Genomic DNA, 25,696 nt, shown 5'->3' with positions numbered 1-25,696 from the left:
TTTCAAGGACAGCTTTTTTCCATCTACGTAACATTGGAAAAATCCGAAACTTTCTGTCCAAAAATGATGCAGAAAAATGTATCCATGCTTTTGTCACTTCTAGGTTAGACTACTGCAATGCTCTACTTTCCGGCTACCCGGATAAAGCACTAAATAAACTTCAGTTAGTGCTAAATACGGCTGCTAGAATCCTGACTAGAACCAAAAAAATTTATCATATTACTCAAGTGCTAGCCTCCCTACACTGGCTTCCTGTCAAGGCAAGGGCTGATTTCAAGGTTTTACTGCTAACCTACAAAGCATTACATGGGCTTGCTCCTACCTATCTCTCTGATTTGGTCCTGCCGTACATACCTACACGTACGCTACGGTCACAATACGCAGGCCTCCTAATTGTCCCTATTTTTAAGCAAACAGCTGGAGGCAGGGCTTTCTCCTATAGAGCTCCATTTTTATGGAATGGTCTGCCTACCCATGTAAGAGACGCAACCTCGGTCTCAACCTTTAAGTCTTTACTGATGACTCATCTCTTCAGTGGGTCATATGATTGAGTGTAGTCTGGCCCAGGAGTGGGAAGGTGAACGGAAAGGCTCTGGAGCAACGAACCGCCCTTGCTGTCTCTGCCTGGCCGGTTCCCCTCTTTACACTGGGATTCTCTGCCTCTAACCCTATTACAGGGGCTGAGTCACTGGCTTACTGGGGCTCTTTCATACCGTCCCTAGGAGGGGTGCATCACTTGAGTGGGTTGAGTCACTCATGTGATCTTCCTGTCTGGGTTGGCGCCCCCCCTTGGGTTGTGCCGTGGCGGAGATCTTTGTGGGCTGTACTCGGCCTTGTCTCAGGATGGTAAGTTAGTGGTTGAAGATATCCCTCTAGTGGTGTGGGGGCTGTGCTTTGGCAAAGTGGGTGGGGTTATATCCTTCCTGTTTGGCCCTGTCCGGGGGTGTCCTCGAAAGGGGCCACAGTGTCTCCTGACCCCTCCTGTCTCAGCCTCCAGTATTTATGCTGCAGTAGTTTATGTGTCGGGGGCTAGGGTCAGTTTGTTATATCTGGAGTACTTCTCCTGTCCTATTCGGTGTCCTGTGTGAATTTAAGTGTGCTCTCTCTAATTCTCTTTTTCTCTCTTTCTCTCTCTCGGAGGACCTGAGCCCTAGGACCATACCCCAGGACTACCTGACATGATGACTCCTTGCTGTCCCCAGTCCACCTGGCCGTGCTGCTGCTCCAGTTTCAACTGTTCTGCCTTATTATTATTTGACCATGCTGGTCATTTATGAACATTTGAACATCTTGGCCATGCTCTGTTATCTCCACTCGGCACAGCCAGAAGAGGACTGGCCACCCCACACAGCCTGGTTCCTCTCTAGGTTTCTTCCTAGGTTTTGGCCTTTCTAGGGAGTTTTTCCTAGCCACCGTGCTTCTACACCTGCATTGCTTGCTGTTTGGGGTTTTAGGCTGTGTTTCTGTACAGCACTTTGAGATATCAGCTGATGTACGAAGGGCTATATAAATACATTTGATTTAATTTGATTTGATCTGTAGTGGAGTGTTCATATATAACAGATCTTCAGATGCACCAACGGTTGTATCAGAGGGGATTGTGTGCCTTCCTCCTGCGTGTCTTTAGTTAAGTTCTAGGACCACTTTTACATGCCCAGCTGCAGACTGGCAGTGTTCAGGTCTAGTCTTTATCTTCTTCTGTTGAGTTTCAGGGTTTCCAACCATTTCAACGTGTAGCCAGCTGCACGCTTTCTGGTCTCAGAGTTTCAAACATTTTAAACGTTTAGCACACACTTCACATCTGCTGGTCTGCATGTTAATTCTTAGCGAGTCCTTTTAAGCACTCTGGTCGAAAAGGGCGGTTCAATCACACTGACACACTTTTCTGACCTCATTCGGGGTGTGGCTTAGTAAATGTGCAAAGACATGAAAAACCATTATCTCATTCGAAAACCAAAGTCACATTCCTATCTTAACAACAAAAAAAAGTTATTCACATTGTATTAACATCATATTGGATGGAAACTTGAAAACCGAAGGGGGTTTCCTTCCTAAGTTACAGTATTTGGTTCATGCAGTTTTTAATTTATAACATCACAAAATGAAAAAAATATGACAACTCTTCTTTAGACCCTTCCTATCATAACTACACTGACCCTTCCTATCTTAGAAATATTATTCCATATTCACTTTTTGGGTGTTATAGTTTTTGCGGCAAACATCTTCTGGGGGACAAAGGCATTCCTTTGGTTGATACTGAAGAGCAGGAGGGAGGTGTCAAAACTGGCCCAACTCCACTCTCCCCCCTCTCCTCTTCTGTGGGTGAGAGGAGTTTGGTCATGCCAGGATCCTCAGCGAGTAGAGTCATGACAGCTGTTTTTGTGAAATGGGAACGTTTAGGAGCAACAATGGCTCAGCCGTAAGGCGGTAGGCCACACAAGCTCACAAAATGGCTGTCCTCGATTGCAAATCATCCCTTGATGACTACATGGCTATATCTCATTATAGGTGTCTGTTTATCTGTGATATGATTCCTATAAAATATTAAGCCTTCTGGCTGTTGATTGCAAGAATGAATGTAAAGTTTTAGCCTAAACCTTGTGATAATGGTTTATAAATAATGACTTTGTGGTGCTCAGCTTGGTAACTAAATATTCTCCTCTTCTAGCAGATGTGACTTACACGCAGACATTATCATATTATTCATTGCTATCAGACAGGCAACTATATGACATGCTTTCTCAAATTTTATGGTGAAAACCTTTGGATAATAAAATTTAACTTTGTCACCTTGCAATTGATAACTTTTCACTTTCATTGATTCCCTTTTTTATATACTGAAGTGTATTCTGAATATACATTTTGTCAATCTTAGGCTATTCTTTGGAGAGGTTGTCACTGATTTACATTTGAAATGTTAATTTTCATTGTTTGTCCTTATGTTTGAGTTTTAGAAATAGACAGAGGAAACCATTGCCAGCTGATAATGCAGTCCCTGTCCACGAAAACAGGTTTTTAGAAATTTTTGCAAATGTATTAAACATAAAGAACTGAAATACCTTATTTACATAAGTATTCAGATCCTTTGCTATGAGACTCGAAATTGAGCTCAGGTGCACCCTGTTTCCATTCATCATCCTTGAGATGTTTCTACAACTTGATTGGAGTCCTCCTGTGGTAAATTCAATTCATTGGACATGATTTGGAAAGGCAGGACAATGACAGCAGATGAGCAGGTCATTGCTGCAGAAGGCCTGCAGGATGAGGAGGACTACAAAGGCATGGCCTTCATAGAGGGAGATGCCCTTACTGCTGAGCTACAAAGAGAAGATGAGGATGAAGAGAATGAGATCAAGGAGCCAGAGGAAGTTGAGGAGCCACCATCTGGGGACTCTCAGCCAAGCTCTTCAATTGGAAGGTAACTATAAAGTATGTGTTATTGTTATGTGTTATCAGGCCTTATATATATATATATATACACACACACACAGTGCATTGGGAAAGTATTCAGACCCCTTTACCTTTTACACATTATGTTAAGTGACAGCCTTATTCTAAAATTGATGATTTTTTTTTCTCCCCCTCACCAATCGACACAAAATACCCCATGACAAAATGAAAACAGATTTTTGGACATTTTTGCAAATGTATTAAACAGAAATACCTAATTTCCATAAGTATTCAGACTCTAAATTTCCATTGATCATCCTTGAGATGTTTCTATAACTTCATTGGAGTCCATCTGTGGTAAATTCAATTGATTGGACATGATTTGGAATGGCACACACCTTGCTATATAAGGTCCCACAGTTGACAGTACATGCCAGAGCAAAAACCAAGCCATGAGGTCGAATGAATTGTCCCTAGAATGCCGAGACAGGATAGTGTCGAGGCACAGATCTGGGGTAGGGTACCTAAACCTTTCTGCAGCATTGAAGGTCCCCAAGAACACAGTGGACTCCATCATTCTTAAATGGAAGAAGGGCCTTGGTCAGGGAGGTGACCAAGAACCCGATGGTCACTGACAGAGCTCCAGAGTTCCTCTGTGGAGATGGGAGAACCTCCTAAAAGGACAACCATCTCTCAGCACACCACCAATCAGGCCTTTTTGGCCAGATGGAAGCCACTCTTCAGTAAAAGGCACATGACAGCCTGCTTGGAATTTGCCAAAGGGCACCTAAAAGACTCTCGGACCATGAGAAACAAGATTCTCTGGTCTGATGAAACCAAAATTGACCTCTTTGGCCTGAATGTCAAGCGTCACATCTGGGGGAAACGTGGCACCGTCGGGGGCTCCAGAGTGGCGCAGCGGTCTAAGGCACTGCATTTCAGTGTTAGAGGCGTCACCACAGCCTGGTTCGATTCCAGGCTGTATCATAACCGGCCGTGATTGGGAGTCCCATAGAGTGGTGCTCAATTGGCCCAGAGTCGTCCAGGTTAGGGTTTGGCCATGGTATGCTGTCATTGTAAATAAGAATTTTTTCTTAACTTGCCTAGTTAAATAAAGGTTAAATAAAAAATACGGTGAAGCATGGGGGTGGCAGCATCATGCTGTGGGGATGTTTTTCAGCGGCAGGGACTGGAAGGCTAGACAGGATCAAGGGAAAGATGAACGGAGCAAAGTGCAGAGAGATCCTTGATGAAAACCTGCTCCAGAGTGCTCAGGACCTCAGACTGGGGCGAAGGTTCACCTTCCAACAGCACAATGACCCTAAGCATACAGCCAAGACAATGCAGGAGTGGCTTTGGGGACAAGTCTCTGAATATCCTTGAGTGGCACAGCCAGAGCCTGGACTTGAACCCGATCTAATACCTCTGGAGACCTGAAAATAGCTCTGCAGCAACAATCCACCATCTAACCTGACAGAGCTTGAGAGGATCTGCAGAGAAGAATGTAAGAAACTCCCCAAATACAGGTGTGCCAGGCTTGTAGCGTCACATCCAAGAAGAGTTGAGGCGGTAATCGCTGCCAAAGGTGCTTCAATAAAGTACGGAGTAAAGGGTCTGAATACTTCTGTAAATGTGACATTTTTATTTTTAATACATTTGCTAAAATTTTGAAGAAAACTGTTTTTGCTTTGTCAGTATGGAGTATTGTTTGTAGATTGATGAGGGAAAAAACTATAGAGTCTATGCAGAGGGAGCTGCCTGTACACAGGGAGTGATCGAATGACAGACAGAGAGGAGCAGCTAATGGATTTACTAACAAAGGAAGCTATTTCTGATTTCCGGTTTCGGCCAGGCCTTACATTTGATTGAAGCAATCAGGTAGGGTTGGGTGTAACGGTTTTGACTTGCTTGTAGAGGTGCCAGGTAGATTGTGCCTACCAGAAAAAAAGATTGATTTCTCCTTTTAGTTTGGGAGGGAATGAGTTTTTTATATATATAAAAAATATGTAACCTTTAACTAGGCAAGTCAGTTAACTACCCCAGCCAAACCCTTACCCGAACGACGCTGGGCCGAGTGATCGAAATAACGTGTTTCACCAAGGTTGGTTTCTTAGCGTTCATTGCCATGGTTATCAACTGTACCGCAGAAATGAAACATAAATCACAGGAAATAGATATTGTGGTGGCTGCTGGTTTTAATGGGTGTAGGGGTAGCTGGTAGGACAATTGTTCTTCCCTTTTCCCCGTACTTTGTTGTCACAAAATGTAATGAATTCATTCTTCAAAGCAGGAACCGGAAAAGGGCCTGATAGGAGCAATGTCCGGCCTACCCTCCATTACAGTAGGTGGCGGTGCACCTTGACGTTGGTTGCGATTCGGCAACACACATTTGAAGAAGAAACGGATAATGTTTTTCTGTCAACGCTGCGCTAGGGAAGTAGGTTTCGAAACAGTTGTTGATATAATCGAGGTAAGGTCGCTATAATATTATTTGTCAATCTAGCGTCATATAAAATTAACTATTTGACTGCAATTATATGTCGACGTAGAAATTCAAGAATCACTGAGCGTTAGCAGGCTAGCTTGTAGCTAGCTAACAATCAATTCAATTGACCTAGCTAGCTACAAAGGTTGGAGACGTCAAGGCGGCCTAGTACTAGGCTAGTTGGTGGAAATCCAGCTTTAATTGGACTGCCAATTTCCACTAGTTTACCGTATTTGCTTGATTAGCAATACAGCTCGTTTCGTTTGGTGGTTAAGGTCCAATGAATGCCAGTAAGGAATGACAGTAAGGGCGCTATAGCTAAGTAACGTTAGCACTGAACGAGTTATTCAGCGTTAGCTCTCTAGCTATCTTTTTGTCATTCCTAGCTGGCAATCTCTGCTTGGTTTTGAGTTACAGTAGAAAATCCATGCAAAAAGCCGATATCACAGACCCAGGGTGAAAATACATGTACATCATATAGGGAACACCAGCTAACGTTGGTTGGTTATCGTCCCCAGGGTATCTTTATTTTTCACAGTTCGCCCAAGTAGTCAGTAGTAGTTCGGTAGCTACCATTTACCTTAGCTGGGCCATCCTACAATGCGGTGCTTTTTCTGTCCCCGTAAAATCACTCTGGCTATCTACTCCGATTTCAGAGCACTCTCATCTGTGGGTACCAGAGCGCAGAATAACTGATGAATTAAGGAACGCTCAACACCCGTTGAATATGACCGGTGTCAGTAAACGTTGGCAAAAAAACGTCATTAAATTGTTGCAGCAGCACAGTTACCAACATCAACGCCCTAGATAACATGAAAACAACCTAGACAGCTCTGCTAATGTTCGGAGTGAGGTGTTCTCTCATTTGTGTCTGGAAGTATCTCGAAAACTAGCCAGTTAGCTTGAGTGCGGTTGAGGTCAGACCTCTCGGATCAACAATATTGCTTCATGTGTGGGCTCTGAAAACTAATCCACAGAGATTACATTTCTGTTAACCTAGCAGATTACTGTCTTCTGAATACAGGTGGTAGACCTAATGGTCTCATTGCCCCATGTTCTACTGCCAAAAGGCTTAAGTGATGCCCTAATGTGTTTAGTGCAAAGTCTTAGTGTGCTAGGCTAAGTTTTAAAACCTCAAACTCTGACGCCCTCTGGTGGCATTTTCTAAACGAGGCATAAATATTGGTTACTACTTTCAAAGTCCATTTCGGTTTTATAACTATAACTCCTACAAACACATGCTTAGTACTGTTAGGAAGGTAAGGACTGTGTGGGAGAAGGACAACTCGTTTGGGTGGGGTGGGCTTAAAATGCGGCTGGGAATTGTGCTGATGTTTGGCTAGGCTAGGGCAAGAAGCACCCATTTCCCACCGTCCTCTGTCCCGGCTGACTTTTAAGATGGGGTTTGACTAGATGCTGTACAGTTGGTCAGAACTGACTTTTTTTTAGGTAGGTTGAGATAAACGGTATCCCATCTAGGCATGACCAAGCTGGAGCATTGCTACATTGCCGGAAGCAACTCGTCCTTCTAGTTATTATTCTACCTGTAAATGATGTAGCCTTATAGATTAGCTTGTCAGAACATAATTGACAATTTGTGTATGCATTGTTATGGTGTCATACTTAGATTTTTCTCCAAAATATAGGCTATTTGATTAGTCTAGTTAGTTAAGCTAGGCTATTTGTTATTTGAGAAGTTATCCCGTTTCAGTTCAGTCCCCACACTCACAAAAACATTCCCCAAGGTGCACTATCATGACAATGCCCAGGTAGCCTGTGAGTATGTTCACAATGGACATTTTTAAGTGGTATTCTATGCAACTCTTCAGAATGACTGTGTGTGTAATGACTAGTGAGCATGCACAATGTCAATAATGACCTGACAAAGTTGCCCTCGGTTCACTCGCACTGAAACATTACACCATCATGCTTACCACATTAGTTTGCCAATTCAAGTATTTATTTTCTGCAGGGATTGTCTGCCCCCAGTCCTCTTTCTCTCACAACTGAACTCTTCCCCAGTTAGGTGTGTAGTCATGACAACGTTGGATGACAAGATCCTGGGGGAGAAGCTGCAGTACTACTACAGCAGCAGTGAGGATGAGGAAAGTGACAAGGAGGATGACGAGGGGGAGCACAAGACCATCCGCAACCCAGATGTACTGGAGCCTGAGCTAGAATACAGCGCTGACGGTAGTGCCATCAACACAGGTAACACACGCCTGGGGTTTACATTGTTGCGGTGCATACATTTATGAAAACTTCTCTATTTTGCATGACCGAGATTGAGAAACATCTCTGTTCGACACTATGTTTTCAATTTGAACATTTTGTTGAAGATGCCCCAGTCGTCTAGCAACCATGACTATGAAGAAGTGTTGTTGTAGGCAGCTGCATTGACACAGTGGTACCAAAGTGATGATGATGGTACGTGTGCAGGGCCCAAGGGGGTGATTAATGACTGGAGGAAGTACAAACAGCTGAAGGTGGAGCAGAAGCAGGAGCAGAAGGAGGAGATGGAGAGACTCATCAAGAAGCTGTCCATGACCTGCCGCTCCGACCTGGATGACGAAGCCGACGCCATTAAACGGAAAGAGATGCAGGACAAGATCCAACACAAGGTGAGTGAAGGGGAGAGGGGATACTGAACGCTTTGCAGCATAATAGTTCCGTATACCGATATGTCATACATTTGAGTTGAGGACGCCAACACACAAATAAAAGATCTAAAATGGAATTGAGTTTTTCAGAAAAGTTGTTATTTAGTGTGTCCTCCCCATCCCTCAGATGACCATGCAGGAGTACAACATGCTCCAGGAAGACGAGGATGACGAGGACTTCCTCCAGCAGTACAGGAAGCAGCGCATCGAGGAGATGCGCCAGAAGGTGTTGCGTGGTAAGCGCTTCGAGCAGGTCTACGAGCTCAACAGTGGCGAGGAGTTCCTGGAGGCTGTGGACAAGGAGGACAAGGCCTGCCTGGTTATGATCCACATCTACGAGGGCGAGGTGCCTGCCTGCGAGGCAATGATGGGCAGCCTGCTGTGCCTGGCACAGGAATACCCCCTGGTAAAGTTCTGTAGCGTGCGTGGGTCGGTTATCGGCACCAGTGCCCAGTTCAGGGGCAGCGCCTTGCCAGCCCTGCTGGTGTACAAAGGAGGAGACCTGATTGGGAACTTTGTGCGCATCACAGACCAGCTAGGAGAGGACTTCTATGCTGTGGATGTGGAGGCGCTGCTGCAAGAGTATGGGCTGCTGCCGGACAAACCTGTCCTTGTCGCTAAGACCATCCGCAACGGTGCCATCACACAGAGCGATGACTCTGACCTTGACATAGACTAGAGAACAGACCTGCACATATATAGAAACATAGACTAGAACCTCTCTGTGTACACACACTCGACATAGACTAGAACCTCTCTGTGTACACACACTCGACATAGACTAGAACCTCTATGTGTACACAGTCGACAGACTAGAACCCCTATGCACACACACACACACACACACACACACACACAGTCGACAGACTAGAACCCCTATGTACACACACACACAGTCGACAGACTAGAACCCCTATGTACACACACACACAGTCGACAGACTAGAACCCCTATGTAAACACACACACACACACAGTCGACAGACTAGAACCCCTATGTAAACACACACACACACACAGTCGACAGACTAGAACCCCTATGTACACACACACACACACACACACAGTCGACAGACTAGAACCCCTATGTACACACACACACACACAGTCGACAGACTAGAACCCCTATGTACACACAGTCGACAGACTAGAACCCCTATGTACACACACACACAGTCGACAGACTAGAACAGTCGACAGACTAGAACCCCTATGTATGTACAGACTAGAACCCCACACACACACAGTCGACAGACTAGAACCCCTATGTACACACACACACAGTCGACAGACTAGAACCCCTATGTACACACACACACAGTCGACAGACTAGAACCCCTATGTACACACACACACAGTCGACAGACTAGAACCCCTATGTACACACACACACACAGTCGACAGACTAGAACCCCTATGTACACACACACACACACACAGTCGACAGACTAGAACCCCTATGTACACACACACACACAGACACAGTACACACACACACACAGTCGACAGACTAGAACCCCTATGTACACACACACACACACAGACTAGAACCCCTACACACACACACAGTCGACAGACTAGAACCCCTATGTACACACACACACACACAGTCGACAGACTAGAACCCCTATGACAGACTAGAACACACACACACACACACAGTCGACAGACTAGAACCCCTATGTACACACACACACAGTCGACAGACTAGAACCCCTATGTACACACACACACAGACTAGAACCCCTATGTACACACACACACACAGTCGACAGACTAGAACCCCTATGTACACACACACAGACTAGAACACACACACACAGTCGACAGACTAGAACCCCTATGTACACACACATGACAGACTAGAACACACACACAGTCGACAGACTAGAACCCCTATGTACACACACAGTCACAGACTAGAACCCCACACACAGTCGACAGACTAGAACCCCTATGTACACACAGACTAGAACCCCTATGTACACAGTCGACAGACTAGAACCCCTATGTACACACACACACACACAGTCACAGACAGAGAGAACCCCTATGTACACACACACACACAGTCGACAGACTAGAACCCCTATGTACACACACGACAGACTAGAACACACACACACACACACAGTCGACAGACTAGAACCCCTATGTACACACAGTCGACAGACTAGAACCCCTATGTACACACACACACACACACAGTCGACAGACTAGAACCCCTATGTACACACAGTCGACAGACTAGAACCCCTATGTACACCAGTCGACAGACTAGAAGACTAGACTAGAACCCCTATGTACACACACACACACACACACAGTCGACAGACTAGAACCCCTATGTACACACACACACACACACAGTCGACAGACTAGAACCCCTATGTACACACACACACAGACTAGAACACAGTACACACACAGACACAGAACCCCTATGTACACACACAGTCGACAGACTAGAACCCCTATGTACACACACAGTCGACAGACTAGAACCCCTATGTACACACACACACAGTCGACAGACTAGAACCCCTATGTACACACACACACAGTCGGCAGACTAGAACCCCTATGTACACACACACACACACACGGTCGACAGACTAGAACCCCTACACGCACACACACACACACACGGTTGACAGACTAGAACCCCATACACGGTTGACAGACTAGAACCCCTACGCACACACACACACACGGTCGACAGACTAGAACCCCTACGTACACACACTTTTAAAGGTGTGATTTGACCTACAACTAAGACAGATTGAATGCGCTCAAATTCAATACCGTGGTTTCCACTACCACGTTATATCTGGGCTAGTCAGTGCTTGATACCGCCAGAGTTGTTTGAAATTGAGAAACTCAACATGCAATTACTTTACGCAAATACCTTGTTGACAAATTTGCAACTCCCTTTGACGATGGTGTGAAATTGTCATGGGCGTTACAATTTCATGTTGTGGAGTCGCTCAGTTTTAAACGGCGATAGAGTGGTACTGGACACCATATTGGCAATATTAGCAAAATGCTAATTTCAAAAAACAGTACCCTAATGCAGGGGTATTAAAATCTGAGCCTGGAGGTCCAGCGTAGTGCTGCTCTATCGGTTGACTAGATGGGATGCAGCGATTGTCAGAAGGGACTTTTCCTTGCAGGTTAGCAGAATTTACGCAGCAGGTTATAAAAATGGAAGTAGCAGGTTAGGAGAATTAGGTTAGGGTTAGCTAAAATGCAAAAATTCCCCCAACGCCACTCGAACATACTTTTGATCTCACTTTGACATTAGCTGCAACTGTTCTAGCCATGGGGAAACGCTTATCACGGCACTTTGATACCGAAGTGACTTTTTCGTAGCAGGTTAGGAGACTGAGGTTAATAAGGTTAGCGAAAATGCTTTCCTAACCTGCTACAAAAATAACTTTGTATCAAAGTGTTGTGAAAAGACTGTCTCTGTAGCCATGACCTGTTCTACTTGGGAAATGAATTGCACCCACATGGTGTCCCATGTCTAAATCAATGCCCGATTAGAGGGAAATAATGAAAAACAGCAGTGGAACTGGCTTCAAGGTCCAGATTTGAATTTGCCTGCAGCTAGTGAAGTGGGTTGTTATGATCGACAGGACCTAAAGACCTATACATTCCCTATTAATTCTGATATTTATTCACCTACGTTATATGCTTCATTACACATCATGTTAGTTTAACTAGTTACATGAATAAACCAAGACTGAGACCTATTATTTGTTTTACAATGATATGCAGACATTATTTTTTGATGTTTAAGCTTTAACTTATTTGTTTTTAATTGTGACAATGCATTGTTGTTTTTCTGGTCCAATGTCTCTTATTTGTGCATGTTTATCAAACTAGCTCACCCTGTAGAAAATGTTCTGTCCAAAGGGACATTTTGTTAGTTTTATACCTGTTCATATTATGGATAAAATAAACTAGCTTGATTTGACTTCCATGGTGTATTTTTGTTTAAGGGGTAGTAGTATGCATTCACAAAGCATGCAGCTTCTTCTTCTGAGGAATAAAGATGGCAATGATGCACACTTACATTTTTTTTTTTTATCTCAGAAGTTGTTCACCATTTACAATTGCTCCTGATTTACTGACAGTGAACATTTGAACAACCTGGTGCAAAGGCTACCAGTCCAAAAATTATAGCTGTTGTTTGGTTTGTAAGTTTTATTCAGACACTTTTTTTTTTTTCAGTAACATTTTTGTAAATCACTGCAGGCTACTTTCTGATTCTCCACCGTTTTCCCAAAGTTTGCACATTCACTGAATTTGTCATGGAAACTCTCCAGACAATGGTTACACCAATCCATTGCTTTTAAAGACATGATCTGAAGTGTGCACACTTTGGGAGAAGTGTGGAGAATTGGGAAGCAGACCATATTGTGTCCAACACAACAGTGATTGCACATAGTAGAAAGCTCAACGCTATGCTAAGCTAACAATATCACATCGTTGGTCTGTTTAAGACTGCCTCTTGATTTATCAGCTTTCATGCATAAAACTTAACATTGCCCCTCTGGTGATTGTGATTTCCAAATACACTAAAAGTGCATATACATTTCACTACATATAGTTCATAGCAGACCAAACAATATATCACATTTACTAATTATAATACGATTGAAGGTCTTATTTCAAGACAAGCATTTTAAATGATCAGTCAATCAGTCAGCAACCCAAATACTGCCGTTTCAAGAGCACCATATTATTATTCTGAAAGAGCTTTCTCTAATCACCAATATGTTCCTTTGCAGATTGCAAAAAGCCCTGTAGAGATTGTCCAACCAATGATGACAGCCAATTTCAACCAGTCAATGTAGCCTAAAATGCTCCCAGCAGGAGGACAGTGATACAGGGGAGCGTTATCAAAAAGAGGGGGGGGTGCACATGGAGAGGACTGGCTGAGCCATGGGCGTCATGTCCACACAGAGCATGCTCCAACAGGAGATGGGTCTCTGCACTGATGCCTGCAAGAGAGAGAACAACCTTGATCATTTGTACAGTGACTATGGGCTCAAATCAATCAAACTTCCGTTGTGGTATTTACACAGTAGCTCTTTTTCCTCATGGTCAAATAAAAGCACAGACTGATCTTGGGTAATGTAAAAACCTACAACTACTACCAGGTAGACATCCCTCACAGTAGTTACAGTGCTCAAAAGTAACATTATGAATATCATGTCTTGTCATTTTGGAGTCACAAATTTAAGAGAAAAAAAAATACATTTGCAAATACCCTCAACTGAAAGGTGACATTTGGTACTGTCACCTCGTATTCATCATTCAATCTCAAATCCAAAATCATGTGAGTATAGAGCCAAAATAATTTTAATTTTTTACATACAGTACCAGTCAAAAGTGTGGACACACCTACTCATTCAAGGGTTTTTCTTTATTTTTACTATTTTCTACATTGTAATAATAATAGTCAAGACGTCCAAACTATGAAATAAGACATGGAATCATGTAACCAAAAAAGTGTTAAACAAATCAAAATATATTTGAGATTCTTCAAAGTAGCTACCCTTTGCCTTGACAGCTTTGCTCACTCTTGGCATTCTCTCAACCAGCTTCACCTGGAATGCTTTTCCAACAGTCTTGAAGGAGTTCCCACATATGCTGAGCACTTTTTGACTGCTTTTTGTTCACTCTGTCCAACTCATCCCAAACCATCTCAATTCGGTTGAGATTGGGTGATTGTGGAGACCAGGTCATCTGATGCAGCAGATAGCCCTTACACAGCCTGGAAGTGTGTTGGGCCAATGTCCTGTTGAAAAACAAATGATAGTCCCACTAAGCGCAAACCAGATGGGATGGTGTATTACTGCAGAATGCTGTGGTAGCCACGCTGGTTGTGTGCCTTGAATTCTAAATAAATCACAGTGTCACCATCACATCTCCTCCATGCTTCACGGTGGAAACCACACATGTGGAGATCATCCGTTCACCTTCTCTGCGTCTCACAAAGACACAGTGGTTGGAACCAAAAATCTCATATTTGGACTCATCAGACCAAAGGACAGATTTCCACTGGTTGAATGTCCATTGCTTGTGTTTCTTGGCCCAATCAAGTCTCTTCTTATTATTGGTGTCCTTTAGTAGTGGTTTCTTTGCAGTAATTCGACCATGAAGGCCTAATTCACACAGTATCCTTTGAACAGTTGTAGTTGAGATGTTACTGTTACTTGAACTCTGTGAAGCATTTATTTGGGCTGCAATTTCTGAGGCTGGTAACTCTAATGAACTTATCCACTGCAGCAGAGGTAACTCTGGGTCTTCCTTTCCTGTGGCGGTCCTCATGAGAGCCAGTTTCATCATCGCTCTTGATGGTTTTTGCGACTGCACTTGAAGAAACTTTCAAAGTTCTTCAAATGTTCCGAATTGACTGACCTTCATGTCATAAAGTAATGATGGACTGTCATTTCTCTTTGCTTATTTGAGCTGTTCTTGCCATAATATGGACTTGGTCTTTTACCAAATAGGGCTATTATCTCTATTCCACTCCTACCTTGTCATTTCTCTTTGCTTATTTGAGCTGTGATTGCCATTCCAGGTGACTACCACGTGAAGCTGGTTGAGAGAATGCCAAGTGTGTGCAAAACTGTCATCAAGGCAAAGGGTGGCTACTTTGAAGAATCTCACATATAAAATATTTTGATTAAACACTTTTTTGGTTACTACATGATTCCATATGTGTTATTTCATAGTTTTCATGTCTTCTCTATTCTACAATGTAGAAAATAGTAAAGGTAAAGAAAAACCCTGGAATGAGTAGGTGTCCAAACCTTTGCCTGGTACTGTATATCTCTGCATATTTAGGACTGCATTACATCAAACAAACCACTGAAATCATGGGCTTATATGTATTTTTATGGCTATCTTGTCACAAGACAATTATATTTTACAGTACTGTTGGTGTTAGGTAGAAGAGTTGATGTACAAAAAACATTTGCCTGTGGTATTGGCCCAATGGTGGTAACACCACCACTGTGACCCAGCTGCTTCATTTAGGCATATGATTAATGTGGACTAACGGTCTATGCCATCTCTTTCCCCTGTTCTTTGAATGCAGTGCCCTTGCTCTAGATCTGTTCATGTATTCACATCAGATATATGATATGGCTGGATATCCACTGTGCAATTGTTAGATTTGCAGAGGAGAGGGGGAAGGAGAAATCAGATTGGTTACTGACCATGTTCTGACCATTCATCCCAGAGATGCTGAATATCCACGTCATGCTCATGGTTAGGGTCTGTATCCAAAACACACAATAATTATGCTTATTATACCAAGTTAAAATACACTCTGGAAACAGATGTAACGTCAATTAATAACTCTATTAACTGTGCAGTATATAGTGTTAAATTCCCTAATCTCCAAAATCCTACTTTGATCATCTACATGAAATTCAATTTCCCATATTTAATCATGTTCTAATGTATGACCAGCACAAATACTTCAGAAACTCTATTTCAGTGTCGGAGAGGGTACAAATACATTCTGTAACTGTCAAGAGGAGAATAGAAAAGGAGATGAACACCTGAACCAAAAATGTAACATGAGGTTAAATAAGTACAGAGTAAGAGGAAAATAGGCATGGAACACAAAATATGAGAAAACTGAGGCAACCGGAAAGAGAAGGAGGTAGAGCTAGAAACGGCATTGTGTAAAGGAGAGAGCTGACCGTTGGAATGGTGCCACAGCAGCTGTTTGAGCTCTCTGAGGGCCTGAGTGAGGTTCTCCAGCTGGTCGTGGAGATGGATGTTCTCCTCGATGAGAGCATGGATGGTGTCCTGCAGCTCAAAGCCCCGGCCCTGCAGGATCAGTAGTGCCAGGGGCAGAAACAGCACTAGCCTGGGTCCCCTCATCCTCATACCGACCACACAGTTATTTCCCCAATACACACAAACCATTGGAGCTTCATCCTCAGCAAAAATGTAACATTCTGTAACATCCAAATCCCATAGAAGCTATGTATCTCACTTCACCACTGAAACATCCTTTAACTTTGGATACTTTTATCTTATAGCGAGGGGAGGTGACAAAACTTTTTTTCACAAAGCCGGAGGTGGAAACTCAGCTGAACTACTTTCAAATAAATCAATCCAATGTTTCCACGCTGTTGATTAGAGCTAGTGACAGCAGTGCCTGAGTTTCCAACAACTGGGCTCTGCTGCTCTCCATTAGGAAAGGAAACGCCAAACTGCAAACAATGTTACATTTTAACCTCCTTCACATGCTACCAATCAAGTCAGACGTCCTGTTCATGAAAAGCAAGATTTACATCATAGGAGTGTCAAAACATATTTATTTGCATGGGACTATAGGTAATCAATAGCAATACACATGGGGATGGCCACAATTTGATTTTTAATTAGGTGCAACCCATTTGGTTACATGCTCTGGTGAACAGCAGCCGTTCGAGTCAAGGGACAGGACCTGGGCTGTGGGTTTGAACCAGATGGAATGAATCAGAAACACAAGCTTCTCCAGAACAGGGGATGTTGCACAGCTCCATTTAAATTAGGTCAGCCCAAACAAACCAATTACACCCACCAGATGCCAGTCTAATCAGCACCATTAGGATAAAATAAAAGTGTTTCTAGGAACCCCATCAAACACATGCTGTACAGTGTTGTTATAGCTCCATGGGATAAAGCAAAGAATCCCATGACTGAAATGTCACCCTTTACATTCATACCCATATACGGGTTGAAAATGCCAGATTTGGGCACTGATAAACACCTTAATTGCAGCACAGTGGCTGTACAGTAATATGCTTTACATGACGTGTATCCAGAGGCACATTCCTGTAAAGGGTTAGGGTTAGTGTTAGAGGGTTAGGGTTAGGGTTAGAGGGTTAGGGTTAGGGTTAGTGTTAGAGGGTTAGGGTTAGGGTTAGAGTTAGGGTTAGGGTTAGGGTTAGAGGGTTAGGGTTAGGGTTAGAGCGGATCTCATGTTAAATGCTGTTGAAGTAATATGGCTACAGGTTCACCTGCCTCACCTGAAGCCTATTCTTGTGGGAAGCTGCTATAGACCAAGTGCTAACAGTCAGTATTTGGATAATATGTATGAAATTCTTGATAATGTATGTGATATCAACAGAGAGGTATATTTTCTGGGTGACCTTAATATTGACTGGCTTTCGTCAAGCTGCACAATCAAGAGAAAGCTTCAAACTAAACAGTGCCTGGAACCTGGTTTAGGTTATCAGTCAACCTACCAGGGTAGTTACAAACAGCACAGGAATGAAATCATCAACATGTATTGATCACATATTTAGTAATGCTTTAAAGCAGTATCCAAATCTATCAGATGTAGTGATCACAATATAGTAGCCATATCTAGGAAAACCAAAGTACCAAAGTTTGGTTTTCCTTTGTTGAGGATGCAAAGAATATTTGCTGGTCTGTGGTGTGTAATGAGGAGCAACCAGACACTGCACTTGACACATTTATGAAAATGCTTATTCCAGTTACTAATAAGCATCAACCCATAAAGTCAATTACTGTAAAAACTGTTAAATCCCCGTGGATTGATGATGAATTGAAAAATGTATGGTTGGGAGGGATGAGGCAAAAGGAATGGCACATAAGTCTGGCTGAACAACCGATTGGCAAACGTCCTGCAAATTGAGAAGTCCTGTGACTAAACTGAATAAAAAGCAGAATAAACTATTCTATGAAACAAAGGTTAATTATATAAAGCATAATAGTAAAAAGCTTTTGGAGCACGTTAAATGAAATTTTGGGCAAAAAGGCAAACTCAGTGAGTGTGGAAGAGGTTAAAAAAAAACATTGTTGTCTATTAATAATGACAAGCCACCTGGATTTGTCTGTGTGTCTGGATTTGAAAATTACTGAGGATAATATAAGACGATATTGCCACTCCTGTTTGCCCTATCTTCAATCTAAGCCTACAATAAAGTGTGTGCCCTCATGCCTGGAGGGAAGCAAAAGTCATTCTGCTACCCATGAATAGTAAAGCCCCCTTTACTGGCTCAAATAGCTAACCAATCAGCCTGTTACCAACCCTTATTAAACTTTCAGAAGAAATAGTGTTTGACCAGATACAATGCTATTTTACAGTAAACAAATTGACAACGAACTTTCAGCACACTTATACCCAGATAGCAAAAAATGTCTCCTCACATGCCATTTCCTGTAAACTCCTGTAAAGGCTGTAAACTCCTACCTCCAGCGGGCGAGTGGAGTTTGCCACTCAAGACGTGATTTGCATCTCTGGCGGGTAGCCCCCACTCAGAGGACAGCTATACGCTCTAGGCAAGCCATCTAGCCAAGAGTTCATTTGAAGGACAATAGTCATGAATTTCTCTAATCTCAAATTCGGCCTTCCACCTTCCAGCTAACCACAGCAAGCCACAGGCTGCAAGATGTTTTTGTTGTGCTCTATAAAGCTTAGCCTATATTTTTTGTGATTTCAATTTAGTTGGATTTATTTGCACATTTTTAAACAAAACAACCACACAGAAGGACACAATGCATCATTTTTTGGGAGGATGACACAAAAGTGATGCACCTAATAGTTTACTATTTATAGCCATAATTTGTTTCATTTGTTTTATACTGTATACTAGGCTATATTTTGGAGGCAATACCAACAGTTCCTAGCAACCATTCCAGTTGCTTTGTTAATGAGATGCCACTCCCTAAACCGCTTCACACAAAGTTGTCACGGCCTGATCTGTTACACCTGTCCTTGTGATTGTCTCCACCCCCTCCAAGTGTTGCGTATCTTCCCTGGTGTATTTATCCCTGTGTTTCCTGTCTCTCTGCCAGTTCGTCTTGTATGTTCAAGTCAACCAGTGTGTTTTTCCTGTGCTCCTGCTTTTCTATTCTCTTTTACTAGTCCTCCCGGTTTTGACCTTTGCCTGTATTTCTGGACTCCATTCCCGCCTGCCTGACCATTCTGCCTACCCTGACCTCGAGCCTGCCTGCCATTCTGTACCTCTGGAACTCTGAACTGGTTTTGACCTTTTGCCTATCCCTTTTGGATTGTTAATAATCTTGGACTCTAACCATCTGCATCAGGGTCTCACCTTGTTCCCTGATAAAAGTGTTGATCGGTGTCATTAAGGGTGAAATTATCATGAAGCCAATTTTAGTCTATTGTATTGAGGCCATTAATACACAGCCTACGTTCCAATGTAAATTTCATTCCATGGCCTGTTTATTACTTCAAACTATGTTCAAATCGAAGCCACAGCTACTGTTGCAACTAGCAATGTAAATCTCAATGAATAGCATGCACTGCTAAACTTCATGACCCATAGTAATTTAATTGGGGGGGGGGGAGATGTCAGCCTTTTGAACTACCCCCTTTTCGGCAAGTAATGTTATTTGTATTAGATAAAATAGACTGTAGCAGTTTATTTTTCATACGCTCCTACAACCTGCCAAAAGAGAAATTCACACTACCTACAGTAGGTGGCGGCAACTCTTAAACCCTCACAGAAGAAGCCAAAAAATCAAACGTCATCAAAAGGAAGTTAGAAAGCATTCCTCCCTCGAACACTGTAGTAGCTACATAAAAATGGAGAACAGTTGAATTGTTTGTATTTATCACCACCCAACGTTTTGAAATACCAAAGTGGCACACTTTTAGTCAAAATATAGATGGAGCACCAATTAGCTGGTCAGGATTTTGAATCATTGTTGGAGACAATATATATATATATATATATATACACACACACAGCACCAGTCAAAAGTTTGGACACATTTTCCTGTGAATGACTGGACCAAGGTGCAGCGTGGTACGTGTTCATGATATTTAATAAAACTGAACACTAGAACAAAAAATAACAAAGCGGCACAAACGAAACAGTTCTGTCTGGTGCAGACACACAAAAGAACAGAAAACAAATACCCACAAAACACAGGTGGGAAAAGGCTACCTAAGTATGTTTCTCAATCAGAGACAACGATAGACAGCTGCCTCTGATTGAGAACCACACCCGGCCAAACACAAAGAAATAGAAAACATAGAACACAAAACATAGAATGCTCACACCCTGACCAAACCAAAATAGAGACATAAAAAGGATCTCTAAAGTCAGGGCGTGACAGTTCTCCAACAAGTGTTACTTATAGACTTTAATGTCCCCCCCTTCCCTTTTTTCACGGGGAACACATACCCTTTAACCATGGAGAAGGTTTTCATTTTCACTTCAAGGGCTTCAGCATTCCTAGGCTGGGATTGTCAGTGGAGCCACAGCTACAGTTCTCTCTGCTACCGCATGGCAAGCGGTACTGGAGTGCCAAGTCTAGGTCCAAGAGGCTTCTAAACAGATTCTACCCCCAAGCCATAAGACTACTGATCATCTAATCAAATGGCTACCCACACTATTTGCTGCTACTATCTATGCATAGTCACTCTCTCTCTACCTACATGTATATATTAACTTGACTAACCGGTGCCCCCGCACATTCTCTGTACCGGTATACCTGTACAGTATATAGCCTCACTATTGTTATTTTACTGATGCTCTTTAATTATGTACTTTTTTTTGTAGTTAAAAAAAAAACTGCATTGTTGGTTAAGGGTTTGTAAATAAGCATTTCACTGTTGTATTTGGCGCATGTGACACATAAAATTATTTAAATCAAATCCAATTGTAAGGGGAATTATCCTAAATGTTTATTGCATGACTAACTAGTAAATTCGGAATAATGCAGCCAATGTTAATTGGTGATGCGTCCCAAAAGAATTGATATTAATAATGTTTCCAACAGGATTGTCCATCAGCCTGAAATGTGGCAAAAGGTCGCAAAGTTCAAGGGGGCCGAATACTTTCGCAAGGCACTGTACCAGGATTTTGAGCATCTCCGTTGTCTAATCTATGTATGCCTGGTCCTGTATTCAAGCAACAATCTTGCTAGTATGGAGTTTACCTTGATAGTATTAACACAGTCCAATGTGTTTCCGTGGCTGTTATAGTTTACATGTTTTTTCAGCAGGGCTTTAAATAAAACACAAGACGGTGCCGTTCACTGCGCCTAGCAGTATGACCGGGAAAAGTTTGAGGCTAACTATATGATATAATATGGCTGGGGTTCGAGGCTACCGACGTTAGCTAAATTAGCTAGCAAGTGTCTGACTTAGCTTATGCTAACCACTGCTGATCCTGGTGCTAGATTAATGTTAGCTGCATTTTAAAGCCAGTGATGAGAAACAGATCCTTCCACTGTAAACTAGCTGATAAACTTTACGATTCAGTAACAACAAATTTCAAAGACAAAACCATTACCTTGTAAAGGTCAGTGGAAAAGGAAGTTCCTTCAAACTATGAAATCTGGTTGAAAGGAGGAGCTAGGGAAATTGGCTAGTAAAATTAGAATATTAAAGAATGTGTTAAATTAGCATGTGTAGGTGTATATTTAGCTGCTGTAGGCATTAACTTGACATGTGCAGGACCGCTTGCAGACATTTATTTAGCACATGTTGACCGCCTGCAAACACATTTGCACATGCTTATTTGACACGTGTAGGTGTTAATTTAGCGTGTGAAGATGTTAATTTAATGCCTGCACCTGTTTACTTCACACACATAGCATTAAAAAGATTGCGTTTTGACCACGTGCTTTAAAACCTTTTAGGGCTGCAATCCCGTTAACGGGCTTGATATGACAGCCAGTGAAAGTGCAGAGCGCCAAATTCAAACAACAGAAATCTCATAGTTAAAATTCTTGAAATATACATGTATTTTATACCATTTTAAACGTAATCTTGTTGTTAATCCCACCAAAGTGTCCGATTTCAAATAGGTTTTACAGCGAAAGCACCACAAATGATTATGTTAGGTCACTGCCAAGTCACAGAAAATTTCAGCCATTTTTCCAGCCAAAGAGGAGTCACAAAAAGCACAAATGGAGATAAAATGAATCACTAACCTTTGATGATCTTCAACAGATGACACTCATAGGACTTCATGTTACACAATACATGTATGTTTTGTTCGATAAAGTGCATATTTATATAAAAAAATCTCAGTATACATTGGCGCGTTATGTTCACTAGTTCCAAAAACATCCGGTGATATTGCAGAGAGCCACATCAATACTCATTATAAATGTTGATGAAAATACAAGTGTTAGACATGGAAATATAGATAAACGTCTCCTTAATGCAACCGCTGTGTCAGATTTCAAAAAAGCTTTACGGAAAAAGCAAACCATGCAATAATCTGAAAATGGCGCTCAGAAAACAAATAGATATGTTCACCATGTTGGAGTCAACCGAAATCAGAAATAACATTATAAATATTCACTTACCTTTGATGATCTTCATCAGAATGCACTCCCAGGAATCCCAGTTCCAAATGAAATGTTTGATTTGTTCGATAATGTCCATCATTTATGTCCAAATAGCTACTTTTGTTAGCGTGTTTGGTAAACAAATCCAAAGTCACAAAGTGCGTTCACTAGTTGCAGATGAAATGTCAAAAAGTTCCGTTACTGTCCGTAGAAACATGTCAAACAATATATGGAATCAATCTTTAGGATGTTTTTAACATAAAACTTCAATAATATTCCAACCGGAGAATTCCTTTGTCTTCAGAAAAGCAAAGGAGCGCGAGCTACCTCCCATGTGAAATGCGCGTGACCAGCGCGTGACTGCTGGCAGACCTCTGACTCAATCTTCTCTCATTCTCTCCCCCTTCACAGTAGAATCCTCAAACTTTTCTAAAGATGGTTGACATATAGTGGAAGCCTTAGGAAGTGCAACATAACCAATATCCCACTGTTTATTCAATAGGGGCTGAGTTGAAAATCGACCAACCTAAGATTTCCCACTTCCTGTTTGGATTTCTTCTCAGGTTTTTGCCTGCCATATGAGTTCTGTTATACTCACCGACATCATTCGAACAGTTTTAGAAATGTCAGAGTGTTTTCTATCCAATACTAATAATAATATGCATATATTAGCAACTGGGACTGAGGAGCAGGCAGTTTACTTTGGGCACCTTTTCATCCAAGCTACTCAATACTGCCCCTGCAGCCATAAGACGTTTTTAGACCAATACGGCGTTCAATAGATTTGGGACATGTCTGGGAGCAACATTATATCCTTCGCGTCTTAGTCATTAAATAAATAATACATCTTTGTACAGTTCGAGGTCAGTTATCGCTGTTCCGATATCCAGAAGCTCTTTTCGGTCATAAGAGATGGTAGCATCAACATTATGTACAAAATAAGTTCCAAACAATGGGAGAAAACACAAAATAGCACAATTGGGCCTCCCGGGTGGCACAGTGGTCTAAGGCACTGCATCGCAGTGCTAGCTGTGCCACCAGAGATTCTGGGTTCGAACCCAGGCTCTGCCGCAGCCAGCTACGACGCACAATTGGCCCAGCGTCGTCCGGGTTAGGGAGGGTTTGGCCGGCAGGGATATCCTTGTCTCATCGTGCACTAGCGACTCCTGTGGCGGGCCGGGCAAAGTGCACGCTGACCAGGTCGCTAGGTGTATGGTGTTTTGTTTCATCTGACACATTGGTGCGGCTGGCTTCCGGGTTGGACGTGTGTTGTGTCAAGAAGCAGTGCGGCTTGGTTGGACTGTGTTTCGGAGGACGCATGGCTCTCGACCTTTGCCTCTCCCGAGTCCGTACGGTGTTATGGCTTTACATCCCCTGCTATATTGTGGATAGAGAGTTACCTGTCTAACAGAACACAGAGGGTGTTCTTTAATGGAAGCCTCTCCAACATAATCCAGGTAGAGTCAGGCATTGCCCAGCGCAGCTGTCTAGGCTCCTTACTTTAAAAAATCTTTACTAGTGACCTGCGACTGGCTCTGAGTATAGCCTGTGTGTCTGTGTATGCTGATGACTCAACATTATACACGTCAACTACCACAGCAAGTTAAAAAAAACTGCAACACTTAACAAAGAGCTGCAGTCAGTTTCAGAACGGGTGGCAAGAAATAAGTTATTCCTAAATAATTCAAACACTAAAAGCATTGTATTTGGGACAAATCATTCACTAAACCTTAAATCTCAACTAAATCTTGTAATGAATAATATGAACATTGAGCAAGTTGAGTACACTAAACTGATTGGTGTAACCCTGGACTATAAACTGTCATGTTCAAAACATATTAATGCAACAGTAGCTAAGACGGGCAGAGGTCTGTCCATAATAAAGTGCTTCTCTGCCTTCTTAACAACTCTATCAACAAGGCAGGTCCTACAGGCCCTAGTTTTGTCACACCTGGACTACTGTCCAGTTGTGTAGTTAGGTGCCACAAAGAGGGACTTAGGAAAATTACAATTGGCCCAGAACAGTGCAGCATGGCTGGCCCTAAATGTACACAGAGAGCTAATATTAGTAATATGCATGTCAATCTCTCCTGGCTCAAAGTAGAAGAGAGATTGACTTCATCACTACTTGTATTTGTGAGGAGTATTGACATGTTAAATGTACCGAGCTGTCTGTTTAAACTACTAGCACACAGCTCAGACAGATCCATGCATACCCCACAAGACATGACACAAGAGGTCTCTTCACAGTCCCCAAGTCCAGAACAGACTATGTGAGGCACACAGTACTACATACAGCCATGACTACATTGAACTCTATTCCACATCAAGTAACTCATGCAAGCAGTAAAATCAGACTTAAAAATCAGATAAAGACACACCATATGGAACAGTGGGGACTGTGAAGAGACAGACAGGCAAGAATACAAGTATGTTTGTGGTAAGGGAAGACGTTGTGTGGTTAGTTATGTGGTTGTGGTCAATAATTGTGGTTCAGTAGTTTGGTGGTCAGTAGATGTGTGGTTGTGGTCTGTATTTGTCGTATTGTGGTCAGTAGTTGTGTGGTCAGTAGATGTGATGTTATGGTGAGTAGGCTTAGTCAGTAGTGGTCAGTAGTTTTGTTAACCTCATTAGGGTAGGGGGCACTATTTTCACCTCCGGATGAAAAGCATGCCCAAAGTAAACTGCCGGTTTCTCAGGCCCAGAAGCTAGGATATGCATATAATGCATATAATAATGGTATATTTGGATAGAAAACACTCTAAAGTTTCCAAAACTGTTAAAATAATGTCTGTGAGTATAACATAACTGATATAGCAGGCAAAAACCTGAGAAAAATCCAT

General features: G+C 42.4%; 1 protein-coding gene and 1 long non-coding RNA gene across 3 annotated transcripts; one reads left to right on the top strand and one right to left on the bottom strand.

Moving 5' to 3' along the window:
• Positions 1–3,176: 3,176 nt before the first annotated feature.
• On the bottom strand, positions 3,177–5,736 carry LOC121840172. The gene is made up of 3 exons (XR_006079431.1): positions 5,446–5,736; positions 5,250–5,324; positions 3,177–3,317 (listed from the first exon to the last, which is right to left on the bottom strand). It is a non-coding gene; the product is annotated as an uncharacterized LOC121840172 (long non-coding RNA).
• Positions 5,704–9,367, top strand: pdcl (phosducin-like). Of its 2 annotated transcripts, none has more exons than XM_024381199.2 (4): positions 5,704–5,860; positions 7,902–8,086; positions 8,315–8,496; positions 8,663–9,367. In XM_024381199.2, exons 2-4 carry the CDS (start codon positions 7,912–7,914, stop codon positions 9,212–9,214), a joined length of 909 nt encoding a protein of 302 aa, XP_024236967.1. In that variant the 5' UTR covers positions 5,704–5,860; positions 7,902–7,911; the 3' UTR covers positions 9,215–9,367. The 2 variants fall into 2 exon arrangements, with proteins under 2 accessions (XP_024236967.1, XP_024236966.1); XM_024381198.2 differs by having other exon boundaries at positions 5,713–5,860; positions 7,898–8,086.
• Positions 9,368–25,696: the final 16,329 nt, after the last annotated feature.

This window comes from Oncorhynchus tshawytscha, linkage group LG20 (assembly GCF_018296145.1).
Source record: "Oncorhynchus tshawytscha isolate Ot180627B linkage group LG20, Otsh_v2.0, whole genome shotgun sequence".
NCBI lineage: Eukaryota > Metazoa > Chordata > Actinopteri > Salmoniformes > Salmonidae > Oncorhynchus > Oncorhynchus tshawytscha.
Note: the sequence above shows the minus strand (reverse complement) of the source record. Positions and strands in the feature narration are given on the sequence as shown.